This window comes from Odontesthes bonariensis, chromosome 22, assembly GCF_027942865.1.
Source record: "Odontesthes bonariensis isolate fOdoBon6 chromosome 22, fOdoBon6.hap1, whole genome shotgun sequence".
Classification (NCBI taxonomy): domain Eukaryota; kingdom Metazoa; phylum Chordata; class Actinopteri; order Atheriniformes; family Atherinopsidae; genus Odontesthes; species Odontesthes bonariensis.
Window position 1 is genome coordinate 9,783,407 of NC_134527.1, and position 16,663 is coordinate 9,800,069.

The following is a 16,663-nucleotide window of genomic DNA, read 5'->3' on the forward strand; positions in this document are numbered from 1 at the left end:
AATCAGTTCTATACAAAAAATGTCTCGTGCATCACGGGAATGTAAATCTATTGTAGATGGAGACATAATTGAATAAGCCAACACACCAGTCTTGGTGTGCCAGGGGCATCTGCTCTTTTGCGTGAGTCCTATCCAAAATGTAACCTCCCAAAAGCTGAAATCACCGCAGCTTTATTTTTGCCCCAAGTAACACACGGACATGGTTTTCACCAGTAGCCTATGATGAACTCTTGTTTGTTCTTCAAAGTGTACGTTCATTTTCAGCACCACACGTCACAAACAGCAAAAAAAAAAAAAAAAAAAAAAAAAAAAACATAGATTCCTTTTTCGAAAGCAGTACATTAACACACATGATCCATTCCTGGGGTTCTTTTTGCGATGCAGTGCGCTGTAATTATACATTTCATTGTGCTGATGCAGGCATGCAATGTGGATCCCAAGTTGGGTCTAATTCAACATAACAGTGGGATGAAGTTATGACAGCGAACAACTCATAAAATAACATACCAAAGTCACTGTGTCAGCAAAAGGGACCCCCACCCTGATATGGATGATGTGATCTGTTATTAGTGGGTGTGGTTGGACCATGTGTATTCTCCTCCAAACCTCAGCAAAGAACATGTGAGGTGGCTGAATTTAAAGAATGTATTAATACAATGCTGCATTGTAAATGCATGTTAATCATATTTACAGGACATGAAACGTGGAGCTTAATGAGATGAGGACACGAGCAAGACTAATGAGAAAAAAAATGCGATATTGTTTCCTCCAGCGTGCTGGTGACGTCTGTACAGCGTTTGACCACACGCAATCCCTCCATCAAAATGACAACAAAAATGATCGTGGGGTTCAGTTTCAAGTCTGGTTAATATTATGGTGACAAATAGAAAAAAAACTCCCACTTTAAGTTAGTAAACAAGCTGTGTCATAATTACACTGTCGCCAAAAGCATTAGTGAGATTCAACGATGACTTAAATAACATATGTTGATGAACATGCTGTGCTCATAATTAGAATAATGTGAGACTATTCCAAACTTACTAAAGAAAAAAAATCAGTATAAAAAAGATAAATAGTCTGCAGGAAAATGCAAGAGATTAATCTGTTTTCGGGTCTAATAAATGGCCACAGATGCAATGTTCAACTACGCCCAGTAGGGGGCAGCAACGTGCCGTTTCACTTCTTAAGTTGTGCTCAAATCACAAAAAAAGAGGAACACAGGCTTGCTGCTGAGAGGCAACGTACTGCTGGCTGCCTGTATCAATTTACTAAAATGTGAATTTTTAATGCCACGCTGGCTTGATAGCCATCTGGATATGGCTAAAATGTTTGTGCGAGGACAGCGACAGTCGGGGTGCGACTAATGGTAAGCTTTATAACCCCATTTTTCATCAGTCACCACTATTGACATTAGCTACCCTGCTAGCATGACCTAACCACAACAAACCTGTGTGGCAAACAGGTTGACCTTGTTTCTGTGCTTGCTTTGCTGTTTTAAAGAACTCGACACCAACAAACCCTAACTCTGTTATCACAATGATTGCATATATTCACCGTTTTCTCTTGCTGACGCTAGTAGGGTTAGTATTTTCATAGTACACAATGACAATTGAACATAAAACAGAAAGACGACTCTCAAGTGTCTCTCGTCTCTTTCTCCATATGCTTAACAACCCCAGCTTGCCTTGCTGTGCGTCCGGATCCCAGAACAAGATGTTGCTGAAAATGCCGCAAAAGTTGCTGAAGACTGCCCACTATATAGAGTTGGGCAATTACCAGCACTGGCCGGTGCTGATACCACACAGGATACGACTGTACACCTACGAACAAATACCCCTGTTCCTCAAAGAAAACCCCTACATCACAGACGGCTACAGGGCTCACCTGCCCTCCAAACTCTGCCTTAAGAGGTGGGAGTCATGTTCAAATTTGTTTGCATGTGATTTAACAGTTATAAAGCCAATCTAGGTGGTACATTCACGCCTAGAGATATTGTGTTCTATACATCTGGAACCCTGATATGTACCATGCTCATGCTAATATTCTCCACGTTTTGCACATTTATCATTGTTCCCTTTTTGGTTTTGCAGTATTTTTATTCTGTCTAATGAGACGGTGAATATCTGGAGCCATCTTCTGGGTTTCCTTCTATTCTTCTCTCTGGGGGTCAACGACCTCTCCACAGTACTGCCAGCCTCTGGAGCAAACAGAGAGGACTATGTCATCTACGCCATAGGACTGTTTTGCTTCCAGGTAACAGTTATTTAGCCTTTTATGGGTATTATGTGCGTTCGGTTGCTGACTGATTTCATCAAGCTGGAAAATAGGAACCCTGACGGCTGTATCCTTCAATGGTTTCTTCTTCATATCTGGTAAAAAAAAACGGATTCATATAGGTGTACTTTTCCTTCCCACTCAGGTGTGTAAGGTGGATGTAGGTTGGGAGTGGGATGCAGTGCACTAAAGAGCTGCATTAGAATAGCTGATTTATTTAATGTAATCTGTGCATGTTTTGTGCTGTTGTGTAGCAGCTGATGATTGGTTTAAAAACCTCTTACTCTAATAACTAGTTAGTGTAGGTACCTTATAGGTATAACCTATTTTGCCTTCTCCTCACCTCTCTTGTATTCATGTTGTAGCTTTTTGTTGATGTAAGTCTACACTTTAGAAACCTAAAAAGAGCGTGTTAACTTAGTTAGATGTCTTTACATCATTACAACAATATTGACACACATTAAATCGCTCTTTAAATTAATACATGGGTGTTGGATGTCCTGGTGCGCATCCTCTTGCAGCGTGTGAATGTACTCTGTGTTTTCATCCCAGGTTTGCATGTTGTGTTCCGTGGGATATCACATGTTCTCCTGCCACCGATCGGAAAGGACCTGCCGTCGCTGGTTGGCGTTGGACTACGCGGGCATATCTGTGGGCATCCTGGGTTGTTATGTACCTGGGATCTTCTATGCTTTCTATTGTAACGCTGTGAGTGCAAGCGCTTGATAGCACCTTGTAGGCTGCTATCAAATTCCTACAATGTGTATTAAATGCATGTCTAAAAAGGTTTAGCCCCGGACGCGTATGTGCTCTAAAGAGGAAGAATTAACAGAAATTAAACCAACTAGGAAATAAATATTATTAGTTTTGGGCTGTTTCAACGTGATTTCCAACTCTCCCCTCCTGCAGTTTTGGCGGCAGGTCTACTTGCTGACGGTGCTGTCGCTCATCCTGGCCGTCTTCTGCGCTCAGGTCCACCCTCGTTACCTCAGCAACGACTGGAAAAGTATAAGGATGACAATCTTCTGCTGTGTGGCAGGCATCAGTGTGATTCCTGCGTGCCACTGGGTGTGGCTCAATGGAGGATTCACATCAGATGCTGTCCAGGTCAGGAAATACAGAATATTGAGCTGCCAGTGAGCAGCAAGTTGAGCTCCTGCATTCACTGTCACGCAGCTTATTTTTTTTTAAGAAAAGTGTTGCCCCGCTGATGCTGTCACTGCTATTGTAACTCTTAAATTCAGACCTTCACTGTAGATGATGAATGTTTTGGTTTAATCTGAATCCACTTTCTCATGAATTTGTTTATTTTTTGGCAGCTGTTTCTCCCTCGTGTGATAATAATGTACCTGATCGCTGGATCTGCCTTCCTATTTTACGTCACCAAAATCCCTGAGCGCTATTTCCCTGGTGAGATTTTTCTTTTCTTATTGTGTTCAAGCCTGAAGTGGGCTAACTGTGTCATTTCACAAAAATCAAACTAAGAATCACAAGAGCTGTTGTTCTATCATCTACTTAGATGCAATTAAAGGTTTTAGACACATTGCTAGTTAAACTTCACAGCCCTGTGCTTAAGAGCTGGGGTTTAATCTCTTAGTTAGTGCACTTAGTTGAACCCTGTCGTGTGTTAAAGAAAATCGCCACTAGAGGTCGATGTATTCCGTAGGCAAGTTGATTAAGTTCAAATTTTACCAATGCTGAACTTGCCTGAATTAAAGGTGGGGTCTGTGATGTTTTCTGGAGCATTTTTTTATCATATTGTCTGAAAAACCTCCTCACGACCCCATTGCACCCACTAAAATAGAATGTTTGGAGAAAAAAAATGAAATATTTTAGTCCATTGTAGAGGGTGTAGCAAGAGGAAATGTCTGACCAATAGAAGTAATGATGAGTTACTTCTATTGGATTCTGACACGCCAATCAACCGTCAGCCCCCCTCCCCCCTGCGCGTTCACAGACTCGTGACTCGTTCATGTGTTTTGAAGGCTTGGTTTTGAGGGGTGGGCTGAAGGGAGAGGCAAGGTTGTGTATTTTCAAAAATATAGCTTGCAGGAACCGTTTTTCCAAGATCTCAGACCCCACCTTTAAGTGTAACTACAAAGGACATCTAATTACTTAGCAAAGTTAGCTTCTTATTGTCTGACAGAGCCAAGGAGTTCATGCATTAACAGGTGCGCATCACAGATATGCATGGGAACATTTCCTTTGTGTGACGAGCTGAAGTCATAAAGCCATCCATTAAATGATCATAAAACACTAACCCCTGCAGTCTCAGTGTAAGCTGGTGTATTATATAAGTAATGCAGTGAAGGAAACGGTGGTATTCTTATAGAGGGTAAAATGGATTTTGCTTTTTACTGGTGTGAGAAGACTAGAAACTGTGGGCAGCTTAACTGTAAAATCTCACGTGTGAAACTGACTTCTAAATTACAGTTTGAAGAGTAAACCCACAGTTCCCCTGTTTTGAATCCCTCCAGGTTTCGATTTGACACAACAGTCTGAATTTAAAGCCCTGTAGTTGCACCTCTGAAGCTTTCCAACATATTACATTTTATTCGAACTTTAGAATTGGAGGTGTTCACACTTTTTTTTTTTTTCTGGGTTCTTTTAGGAACCTTTTGTCTGTTTCTGAAAAATCGAGGTTGTCTGACCTGCATTTACTTCTGAAATCTCATTTCTCAGTTTGTGAAGAGAACGTGGCAATGATCACATTTTGAGCCAGTTTTCTCTCTTCTTCTTCTCCTCCAGGCCAGCTGAACTACCTTGGTGCCAGCCACCAGCTGTGGCACATACTGGTGGTGGTGATGTTTTACTGGTGGCATCAGACCGCCGTGCATATCATGCACTTCAGACACAGCCAGCCGTGTCCCACCCGGACCAGCAGCTAATCACGTATTGTTACGTAAATATAATGACTTGCTGGCTAATACACAAGAAGAGCACCACATTAATGTTAACAACGTCTAGTTGTTGCCTTCAACTTGTCGACCACTAACTGCATGATGCCTCTAACTTCTAGTTGATCAAATGTAAACCGACAGAGGGGCAGTAATAAGTGCTGCTGCCTTTCAGTGGGTCCCTTGTCTGTGAAACAAAAGCGCAGGAGGCCACAGCTCGTACCTATTGGACTGTAGTTGTAAAACCTACCTGACACTAAGTTCAGTCTTGAAGGACGGTGAAATAATGTCAGACTTGAACAGTGGGACAGAGGAAACATTTAAACATTAGATCAATGCATGATGCAGAAGTTTTTATTGTTTTGTAGAAGCGAATTAAGCTTTGATGTTTTTAAACCTGCTATCTCGTGGTTGTTTGGGATTATTTGTTCTGTTTTTATTGATCTTTTTCTCATTTTTATTTATTTTTTTGTGCAAAAGTATTCAAAGAATATCAAAGGATTCTTTTGAATCCAAAACAACAGCCCGCGTAAAACGCTGACATGATTGCCTGCAGTTTTCTTTACCTCTCAGTTCCTACAGGAGTAAATCGTACAAAATGTTTTGATATAACTTGAAATTTAGAGTTTCACGCCGGGTGCAAACAATCTCTGAATGCCCCGAGTGTGTGAAACCTTTGAACAAACAGTTTTAGGTCAATCGGTGATCCTTCTGCGATATTTGCCGTACAGAACAGATGAAATGTGTAAACCCTGTTTTTCTTTGGGGTGTGTTTTATTGTTTGCCAATATTTTGTATGAAGAACACCCTAACCCATGTGGTGACAGTGGGGGCATTAACTCTTTGTCCTCAACAGTCACGAGTTTGCTGTAACGGTCATCATTGAGGTGTGTAACAAGCACTGACCACACTACAGTTATATTTACTTAAATTTGAACCAACACAATGCAGTTTTGGCCAGTAATTAACGTGACTCAGGTCCCCAAAGAGAGCATAACAATAACCTTGCATTTACTCTGTGTTGAGCTCGTTCCTCCAGACTGCAACAAAGCATATTGTCTCATCTGTCTTTGCTGGCAGGCATGTATTAATATCACATGCTGTGAAATAGAACTGAAATGGCTCATGCTAACTTTGTTGGTTATTATGCAGAAAATGTCATTTAATTTTCAGAGGCCAGCAAGTCCACCCTGTTGAGTTTGTGGGGGGAGTATTTCTGTGGATAAAAAAAAAAGGTCTAAGTGGGATCAAAAGTTTGAGACAAATCGTGAGTACAAATCACATTTTGCTGACAGCGCAGGGAGCAAGTGAAGCAAAATCTATATATTTATATGGCTGGGCTTTAGTTTTTCCATCTTAGATTATGAATAGAGAAGAAAAAAATAGTTAGGGATTGGTCTAATACACTTCCAGACAATTGCAAAGCGGTCACTATGGAATTCTGTGTTGCATTTCCACGCAAAGTGGAAGTGCCCTCATCGCCGCTAAAAGGCTCAGAATGTCTGACTCAAAGTAAACATAGAAAAGAAAAAAGCCGTCTACTGCACTGTGAGCTGACTTTCAGTTTAATGGTAAGCTGTGTTTATTCAAACTGGAGTTCAGACAAGCATCTAAATCAACCAAATGGTGAAACTTGAAGGGGGCAGAGGCAGTAAGACTATGGAACTGTCCTGAAACACGGCGTACGTCGGAGAATCGCTGCGTTTTTCCGCTCACTGCTTCACTGCTACTGTCTGAAGAAAACCTTCTGACATGTCGACGGACCAACTCTGAAGACTTCTGTCCCTGTAGATAATCTAGTACTGCGAAGATGGTAAAAATAAGGCAGAGGTTTACCAGAACTTTCATGGAAACTCCCACAGACTGTTAAGACACCAGATGTATCGGCTGTTGAGGCATTCAGTAATCAGCTTTTATTATAAAGCCTGTTACAAAGGCTGTTTTGTACTTGATGTCGCTTAAATGAAGCCAGTGAAAAGTGTTTCATTTACCTTTTGTTACAGTTGTTTTTCATCTTGCACAATATATATACATATATTAACGTTTGGTTTTGCATTTTGTCTGTTCATACAGTTACATCATATTTGCCTTGTGACTTTGAGTGTTTGTTCTGTTTTCATACTTTCTGTCTGTTGGTCAAGACGCGAACAAAAACCAGAACAAATTGCTAATCTTTTGTTTTTTTCGTTTGTTTTTATCATTTTTTTTTAATGAATTTTTAGAACAAAATGTGAACTCAAACTGAAAGCACTTACAGCTGCAGCGCTGGAAAATGCACTCTACATTTGCCAGAAGAATTGACTTTATTTGCCCATGAATTGTTTGTTATTTACTCTCTTTTCTTTTCTTCTTTTTTTTTGCGGAACAGCGTATTCTGTCTATTGTTGTTTTCCGTGAATATCGTTTGGATGAGGTAACTCTGCACTGACTAATTTGTTGTGTGTTGTTTATTTCAGTGCCTCTGTGAAAATATTTTTTAAACCTTTGGATGAATAAAGAATGCTTGAAAATAGTATTTCACTTAATCTCACCAATCACATTTTGCATGTTGGGGAAGCGTCATTTGCACTGATTGTTTTCTGCTACTCAAATTAGTGAACACTAGAGGGCAGCATTGAAACAAATGTTTAGGTTCAGATTTTATGTGGACGAAGGCTTTCAGATTTTTGTTGTATCAAATAATTTTCGCTACTGCTTCTGCTGTAGTGAGTCTCCACAAACAACTCATTCTTCAGACGTCCTACGTGCTCATCAAAGATAGGGTTCGTCTGTTCAGTGGGATTTCTTCTGCTCGAAATTTAAGCATTTGACATACTTGTACATCACACAGGCTTCTGAGTGCCTTGTGACACAAGCTGTACAGTTAGAAAAAAAACAGTAAGTACAACCTCTTTAAATTCTAACATTTTTCATTTCAGGATGTTAAAAAAACAAACAAACAAAGAAGCCAACAAATCTAGTATTTACCAGGTCCTAACATGAGTTAAAATGCAATCTCAGGTGAACAGCAAATGATCATACAATGCCATCATTCAAAGTAAAAATCCAGAAACAGTGTATGAACACTCTCTGTCACTATGTACACTCTCATTCCTTTTATACGTATAAAGAGGGTACGAAGCTGCCAGGTACTGTGAATCGAATGCCCTTGATTCATTGATAATTTACAAGTGTGAGGTTTTCAGTTCGCTGGACCTGAGTGCTGCCTTTGACACAGTTGACCATGCAATCTTATTACAGAGGTTAGAAGACTGGGTGGGAATCTCTGGTCATGCTTTAAACTGGTTCAAGTCCTATCTGGAGGACAGGAAATATTTTGTTGAAATTGGTAACTGTGTCTCAGACCAAATGGCTATGACCTGTGGGGTTCCCCAGGGGTCAATCCTGGGACCCGTATTATTCAATCTGTACATGCTTCCATTAGGCCAGCTAATACGCAGCTATAATGTGTCCTACCACAATTATGCAGATGACACTCAGATCTACGTGTCACTGACGGCAGGAGAACACGGGCCTGTAGATACACTGTGTCGCTGCATTGAACAGATCAGTGTGTGGATGCAAAACAATTTCCTCCAGCTAAACTCAGACAAAACTGAAATTATTGTCTGTGGCCCACAGAAACAAAGAGAAAGTGTTATCAGTCACCTTGAGACTCTCTCTCTAAAACCTAACTATCAAGTTAGAAATCTCGGGGTAATATTGGACTCAGACCTGAACTTTAACTGCCACATTAAATCTGTAACATCAGCAGCTTTTTACCATCTAAAGAACATTGCCAGAATCAAAGGAATAGTGTCTAAACCAGACTTAGACAGACTGATCCATGCGTTTGTCTCCAGCAGGTTAGACTACTGTAACGGCCTGCTCACTGGGCTCTCTAAACGGGCTATAAGACAGCTGCAGTACATCCAGAACGCTGCTGCTCGAGTCCTGACTAGAACCAGGAAATACGACCATATTAGTCCAGTGCTCAGGTCTCTGCACTGGCTTCCTGTCGCTCAGAGAATAGACTTTAAAACAGCTCTGCTTGTGTACAAGTCTCTTCATGGTCTAACGCCAAAGTACATCTCTGACATGTTAGAGCCATATGAACCAACTCGGGGGTTGGTTCATGTGGCTCATAGGGGTCTCCTGCTGGTGCCCAGAGTCAGGACTAAACAAGGTGAGGCTGCGTTTCAGTTTTATGCTCCTAAAATCTGGAACAGTCTTACAGAAGATGTGAGACAGGCCTCAACTCTGACAATGTTTAAATCCAGGCTGAAAACAGTTGAAAGTACCTGAAAAGTATTTTATCTGCACTCTTCACTTTTTAATTACTTTATGATTATTTTAATGGGTTTTAAATTTCTTTCTTTTTTAATTTCTTTCTTTTATTTTTTTTTTCCTTTTTAATGGTTTTATTGCCTTCTTGTGATTTTATGTAGCTGTAAAGCACTTTGAATTGCCCTGTGTATGAATTGTGCTCTATAAATAAAATTGCCTTGCCTTGCCTTGCCACTTTCCCTTCAACGACAATCGTCACCTCTGAATACCAAAGCATTCAAGAGTCAAATGTAAGGCCATCTGTAAAAGCTAATGCTTGGTTATTAAAGGTTTTATTGATTTATAACATATACGCACATAACCCTTCCCGGCCCTCCCCACACCCTCACAGGACAAAATTCACAAATAAAACAAATTATAAAATAAAAAAAGGAATAATAATAATAATAAAAAAAAAATAATAACCAGGTCAGCGCATATCAAATCAATAAAAGTTTCACAAAAGATCGAATATACTATTTTCCAAAATGGGAGAATACATTTACATTCCCAGATTGCATGTATAAAAGTTCCTGATTCATTTTTGCATTTCCAACATAGGTTATTGGTGAGTATGCCCATTCTATAGAGCCTGGATGGGGTGAAATAAAATCTATGTACCATGTTGTAGTGTGTAAATTTCCCTATTGATTCTTTAATGTATTTCCCATTATCTGACAACCACTCTTCATCATTAAAAGTGCAGCCAAGGTCCCTCTGCCAGACAATCCCCAGACCTTTACATACATTTTTTTGCATGCCATTTATTAATTTGTAGAATGTAGATGCCTTATATTTAACACTACTCGAGCCCATACATTTCTGTATTGGATTTTCATTATGTATGAAATTGTCTTTAATAATACAGTCTCTAATTTGTAAATATTTCCAGAAACTATCTTTTTTTATATTATATTTCAGCATGACATCTGAAAAAGACATAAAGACCCCGTCTGTATACAAATCATTCACTGTACGTACTCCCTTCACAAGCCATTGTTCTCAGTAAACAGTTTTCTTTCCAACACAGATGGATGGGTTAAACCACAATGAGGAGTACAACTGTTTTAAATGTGATATCCTACATATTTTATGAATCTCCTTCCATGCTAATTTAGAATGTGCTAACACTGGGTTTGTGGGAAGAGGTTTTCTATTATCCGTTTTATCATGTGAGAGGACATCTATCGGTCTGAAAGGATTCACTAATTCTTCTTCAATGTTCATCCAACTCAGCTTTGTTTCACCCTTTTCAAAATATTTGAATAACCTAGACATTTCAAATGCGAGGTTATATAGCCTTACGTTGGGGAGGGCCATGCCCCTTACGTCCCTTGCACACCACATTTTCTTGATGCTAATCCTTGGTTTCTTCTTGTCCCAGAGGAAGTCTCATATTGTTTATAAACCTGAGATGGGATGTCAACAGGCACCATCATGGATACGTGATTGAATAATGGGGCTATAACCATCTTTATCACATTCACCTTTCCCCATAAAGAGAATTTCAATTTTGCCCATTTGTTAAGATTAGTTTTTATCTTCTGAAGAAGCGGTTCCATATTCAGTAGCATTATTTCCTCTAGATTCGAGTGGAGTCGTATACCCAGATATTTCATACCTGAGGGAACCCATTTAAAATTAAATTGTGTAACAGTATTTGAGTAACACGCTTGGGATTTGGGCATGCATTCAGATTTGTTCCAATTAATCTTATATCCTGAAAATTTGGAATACGATTCAACAGTTTGTAACAGAACTGGAACAGAAGCGATTGGGTCTGCTATTACAGCTACGATATCATCTGCATACATAAGCAGTTTGTGCTATTTTCCTCCTGCATGAATTCCTTTAATTCTTGGGTCGACTCTTATCGCCTGTGCTAATGGTTCCAAAACCAACGTGAAGAGCAATGGGGACAGAGCACAGCCCTGTCTTGTCCCTCTGGAGAGCTGAAAAAATTTGGACAACTGACCATTCGTCATAATTGCTGCTTTTGGTTTAGAATATAATATCTACACCCATTTGCAAAACATAGATCCAAGTCCAAATTTTTGAAGTACTGTTATGAGAAACCCCCACTCCACGCGGTCGAAGGCTTTCTCGGCATCCAGAGATAGCGCCGTAACAGGGATTGGATTAGAAGAATTCAAATGTATTAGATGCGTAAGTCTTCTCATATTGTGAATTGAAGATCTATTCTTAATAAAGCCTACTTGATGTTCATTTATGATATCAGGGAGTACTTTTTCTAATCGTGATGCTAGCGTTTTTGTTAATATTTTGCAGTCTACTCCTATGAGACTAATGGGTCTGAAATTAGATGGGTCTGAAATATCTCTATCTTTTTTAGGAATAAGTGATATCAGAGCCTCATTAAGGGTGTCAGGCAGGGAGCCCGACTCAAAGGCTTCTCTGTATACATCATGTAGTACTGGGGCTATGACATCAATATATTTTCTATAATATTCAACTGGAAAGCCATCCAAGCCCGGCGATTTACCAGATTTCATAGACAAGATCGTAGTTTTGATTTCTTCTAGAGTGATGGGAGAATCCAATTTTTCTCTTTGCTCATTGGAAATGGTAGGCAGCTTCAGTGACGAGAGAAAAGCATTCATTTTTTCTATGTCGGGTTTATTAGTGGATGTGTAGAGGTTTCTATAAAACTCTTCAAAGATCCTATTTATATCTTTGGCTGCAGTAAATGTTTTGCCATCTTTTTTAATTAGTGGGATATTGTTGTCTTGTTGTTTAAGTTGTCTTGCCAATAGTTTGCCATTTTTTTCTCCACTTTCATAATATCTTATTTTAAGTCTAAATAAGGAATATTCAACTTTTTTATTATATAGTTCATGTAACTGATATTTAAGATTACAAAGTGTTTGATATAAATGATTTGAGTAATTATGTGCTATTTTTTTCTCTAACAGACAAATTTCTTTCTCCAACATTTTTCTTTCCCGTTGTTTTCTTTTTTAGTTTTAGATGCATACGCAATGCATTTTCCCCGTATGTATGCTTTCGATGCTTCCCACACAGAGGCCATATTATTTGTGGAAACAGTATTTACTTGGAGAAAAAAGATAAGATCCTCCAAAATAGAGTTATTAAATGTCTCGTTCTCAAGTAGCGTAGTATTAAGTCTCCAACGTCCTTTGCTTTCTTTTTCCATATTGAAGTCTATATGTACTTCCACTATGCCATGATCACTGATGATAACTGCTCCTATTTCAGACCCCATTACGGACTCCACTAACTTATTAGATATAAAAAAAAAGTCAATTCTAGAATATACCTTATGGCTGTGAGAGTAAAAAGTATATTCTCTCTCTCGTGGGTTTACCAGTCTCCATATATCAACCAGATTCCAATCTTCTGCTAACATTTGGATTGCAGCCCTGTCCTTAGGTGTTAGTTTCCCCCTTATCACACTTTTGTCAATAAATCCATCCATCACCTGGTTGAAATCACCTCCCAAAATAATATGGCCCTCAGTATTTCCCAATATGCTATTAATTTCATGAAAAAAGTCAGGTTCTTCCTGATTAGGTGCATAAATGTTAAAGAGGACAGTCCTTATTCCATTCAGCAAGGCTTCAACGCATATGAAGCGGCCTTCCTTATCATTATGTTGTTTAAGCATAACAAAACTTATGTTTTTATTTACAAGAATCATTACACCATTTCGTTTGTTTGAGTATGAGCTGTGGTACACTTTACCCACCCAACCTGCGCCCTTGGATTTTAGATAAGTCAAAACTTTTTGCCTTTTAATTGGGTGCCTACATCCATTAATATTCCACGATATTATGTTGATATATCCCTTAGACATCTTCTGCTATTTGGTAAACTTTACGTGATTTGATCTGCCACTTAACAAGGTATATGGACAACAACAAAATAACTAATACTGCCATCATTCGCGAACTTAAATAAACTGACCTGGTGCAGAAAAAAATAAATAAATACAACATAGAACCCAGCGAAGCAACAAAGAATATGCTGCCGCTTTTAGTCCTTTTCTTAGCCCCTCTATCTTAACTTGGTCCGTGAGACGCGTTGAAAATCGTCCTTGGGCCACATAATAGTGATGGGATTTTCGGCTCTTTTTCGAGATGCGGCTCTAATGGCTCTTCTTAAGGCGGTAGCATGGTTGCCGCGTCTGTCACGGCGGTGGTGGACCGTGACGTCAAAATGACGTTTCAGGCCTGGCGCTTCCCTTGAAAAGTCGTGCACCAGTAGATTTTTGTAACTTGGCGGCGCCGAGCACAACGAACCGGATGGACCGATGTGAGACCAGGCTCAGTGAGGAGGTGCGTTTGTACAGGCAGCTGTACGAAACTGCAGTGAAACAGCACAGGGAGGAGTAAACTCCCAAAACTGGTGCACAGAGATTGGCAGAACTTTGGGGAAAGAGGGAGAGTTCTGTAAGAATGTGTGGAAGAAGCTACGGGACAGATACGTGAAGGCAAAGAAGAGGGCAGAGACTCTGTTGATGCCGGGGGCTTCAAACCTTCACCTCTTTTAACTGAATTAAAAAATTAAAATGATCCGAAAACTGCAGCAGTATCATTAATTACAGTATTCTTGCTCTTGACAGCGGCATTGTTTTCTTCTCCACTTTCGTGGTTGTAGAGTAGAGGTAACCTTCACGTAGCAGCGCCACCTCTGTGACGGAGAAAATTGCAACTACTGGCGCGCAACGACTTGCGCCACTATATAGGGTCCTATGGCGGGCACGAACTCGTGACGTCATCAACACCGCTCGCGCGAGCAGACGCAGCAACCATGCTAGAGCCTTTACTGTGGAGAGCCGGCTCTTTCGGCTCCCAAACGGCTCCCATTGTGGAGCCGGTTCCTGTCGTTCACTTCAAAGAGCCGGTGTTCTGTCGATTTTTCCTACTTCGTCGAGAAATGCTACCGCAGCAAAAACCGATAGACACGCCTATCGGTTTTTGCTACCCTATCAAAAAATGCTACTTTATGGTTTTCTACCTCTGTATATCAAATAAAGTCATAAAGTAAGCATTTTTGTACCTCTGTATATCAAATAAAGTCATAAAGTAAGCATTTTTGTACCTCTGTATATCAAATAAAGTCATAAAGTAAGCGTTTTTGTCTGTCATGTGTGTAATTATAAAAAGTGTAATGAAATTGATTTATTTAAGAGGGTAGCAAATTTTGATAGGCCAATGATGGAACAGAGTCACCTAAATAAAGCCTGAAGTGTCGCAAATACAAAAGTCATATGGCGAATGACAAGACAGGAAGGAGAACTAGAACAGAGGTTTTAATGGTTACATATACATTATCTCCCCACAACATGAGCAACAATGCATTTTGTGCATGTTAAGCTAACTGCTTGTTAACACGAATGCATTTTGTGCATGTTAAGCTAACTGCTTGTTAACACGAATGCATTTTGTGCATGTTAAGCTAACTGCTTGTTAACACGAATGCATTTTGTGCATGTTAAGCTAACTGCTTGTTAATACGATAAGTGTTTTATTCCTTTGCATGTCTTCCAAAAGGAATCAGGATTTTGAGGATGTTACTCACCGTTAGGGTAGCAAATAATTATAAATAATTATGGGCGTGAAAACGAAAACAAATGAAAAATTTCTCCTCGATTTCGGGTAGCAAAAAACGATGGGCGGGACAATGAAAACGAAAACGCAAATAATTATAAATAATTATGGGCGTGAAAACGAATGAAAAATTTCTCCTCGATTTAGTAGGAGAAAGGGTAGCAAAAAATGATGGGCGGGACAACGAAAACTTAGAAAATTGTCTCTGCGCATGCGCACGCATGCGCAAAAACACAAGGTAGCATTTCTCGACGAGTAGGAGAAATCGACAGAACACCGGCTCTTAGAGCCGGATCGTTCGCGACCGACACATCACTACCACACAACCATCCGAACTCCGAAACACATAACCGACGTAAGTTTCACATAATGTTTTCGATAGATACGCACCCCCACTAGTAACGTTTGTTTTTCACTTAGCTTGCTGCAGGAACCTTTCAGCCTCTGCATTGTCCCGGAATGTCTTCTTTTCTCCCTTCCAGGTGAAGACAAGCTAATGCTTGACAGCTGTGATACGGGAAAAGGGAGGGCACGTTCTTTATTCTGTGACTGTATGACAAAGCATGGTTGGAAAAACCACTGGCTGTGTGAACTGAACATGAATTGTAAAAAAAGAATTTTTAATCATACTCTTTGTTTTCAATCTCACTAAACACGTCAGTTTCAGTCAGAGGCTAAGTAATTAAATTAACCATATACTGTATTATGGCATGTAGCCCTGTTCAATTATTGAGTGTGCGCAGGAACAAAACAGTCTCCCTTGTTTACAGTTAATAAGTACAAGATGGGCCTCTCGAATAAACCTGCGTGCAAAACTATGACAACTGGGATAATTCTGCATATTCATTTATGTGTTTTTCTTTTTGAGAAGGCCAGCGAGATGAAATGACAGGGGCGTCACTAAGAGTAACTTCCACCATACGAGACATGATATCAGTGTTTTAAAAGTACCATGATTACGTGATTATGCAGCTGAATAACAGCCATGATTGTATTACCTCATGCACTAATGAATAGTTGTGTCTGCTCTCATCAGCACTTTTTGGAACAGAGACTCATGGAGTACGTTTTCCGTCACAGTCTGATGTTTAGAAAAAAAATCAATATTATTTACAATTATGTGAAAAAGAAAGTATACCCTCTATCAGTTCTAAAGGTATACATACCAGGAGTTAAGAACGAATAATCTGGTTGTCACAAGGCACTAAAACAAGAGAAATACAAACTCAGATGAACAACAACACGTGACATATTACACTACATAAGCAAAAGGCAGAAGCATTATGTGAAAAACACAGCATATCAGCACAAATGCCTCATACCAACTGTGGTAGAGGGGTGATGATTTGGGCTTGTTTTGTTGCCACAAAGCCTGGACACCTTACATTCATTGAGCCGACCATGAAAACCAAAATATTCTAGAATCAAATATGAGGCCATCTGTCTGACTGCGACAGCATGGATGAAAAAGTCCAAACCTCAAAGTAACTGAAATGCTGTGAAGATTTCCCTGAAGAGAGTTGTGCATCTGTGATAAAATGAATACCTGCATACCTGCATAAGAAGAGTGGACCAAAAATGACGTAACATCATCCA

At 39.7% G+C, this 16,663-nt stretch overlaps 1 protein-coding gene across 1 annotated transcript; it reads left to right on the forward strand.

The window, feature by feature from the left end:
- The first annotated feature begins 1,208 nt into the window (after positions 1-1,208).
- LOC142372871 (progestin and adipoQ receptor family member 3-like) lies at positions 1,209-7,683 on the forward strand. The gene is made up of 7 exons (XM_075455869.1): positions 1,209-1,366; positions 1,680-1,910; positions 2,091-2,253; positions 2,827-2,982; positions 3,184-3,381; positions 3,594-3,684; positions 5,023-7,683. Exons 2-7 carry the CDS (start codon positions 1,714-1,716, stop codon positions 5,160-5,162), a joined length of 945 nt encoding a protein of 314 aa, XP_075311984.1. The 5' UTR covers positions 1,209-1,366; positions 1,680-1,713; the 3' UTR covers positions 5,163-7,683.
- Positions 7,684-16,663: the final 8,980 nt, after the last annotated feature.

Excerpts from the sequence above, each read along its gene's own strand:
- LOC142372871 (XM_075455869.1), top strand. The coding sequence starts at position 1,714 with ATGTTGCTGAAAATGCCGCAAAAGTTGCTGAAGACTGCCCACTATATA. Across the intron at positions 2,254-2,826 it reads TAGGACTGTTTTGCTTCCAG|GTTTGCATGTTGTGTTCCGT; the intron begins GTAACAGTTATT and ends TTTTCATCCCAG. Across the intron at positions 3,382-3,593 it reads TCACATCAGATGCTGTCCAG|CTGTTTCTCCCTCGTGTGAT; the intron begins GTCAGGAAATAC and ends ATTTTTTGGCAG.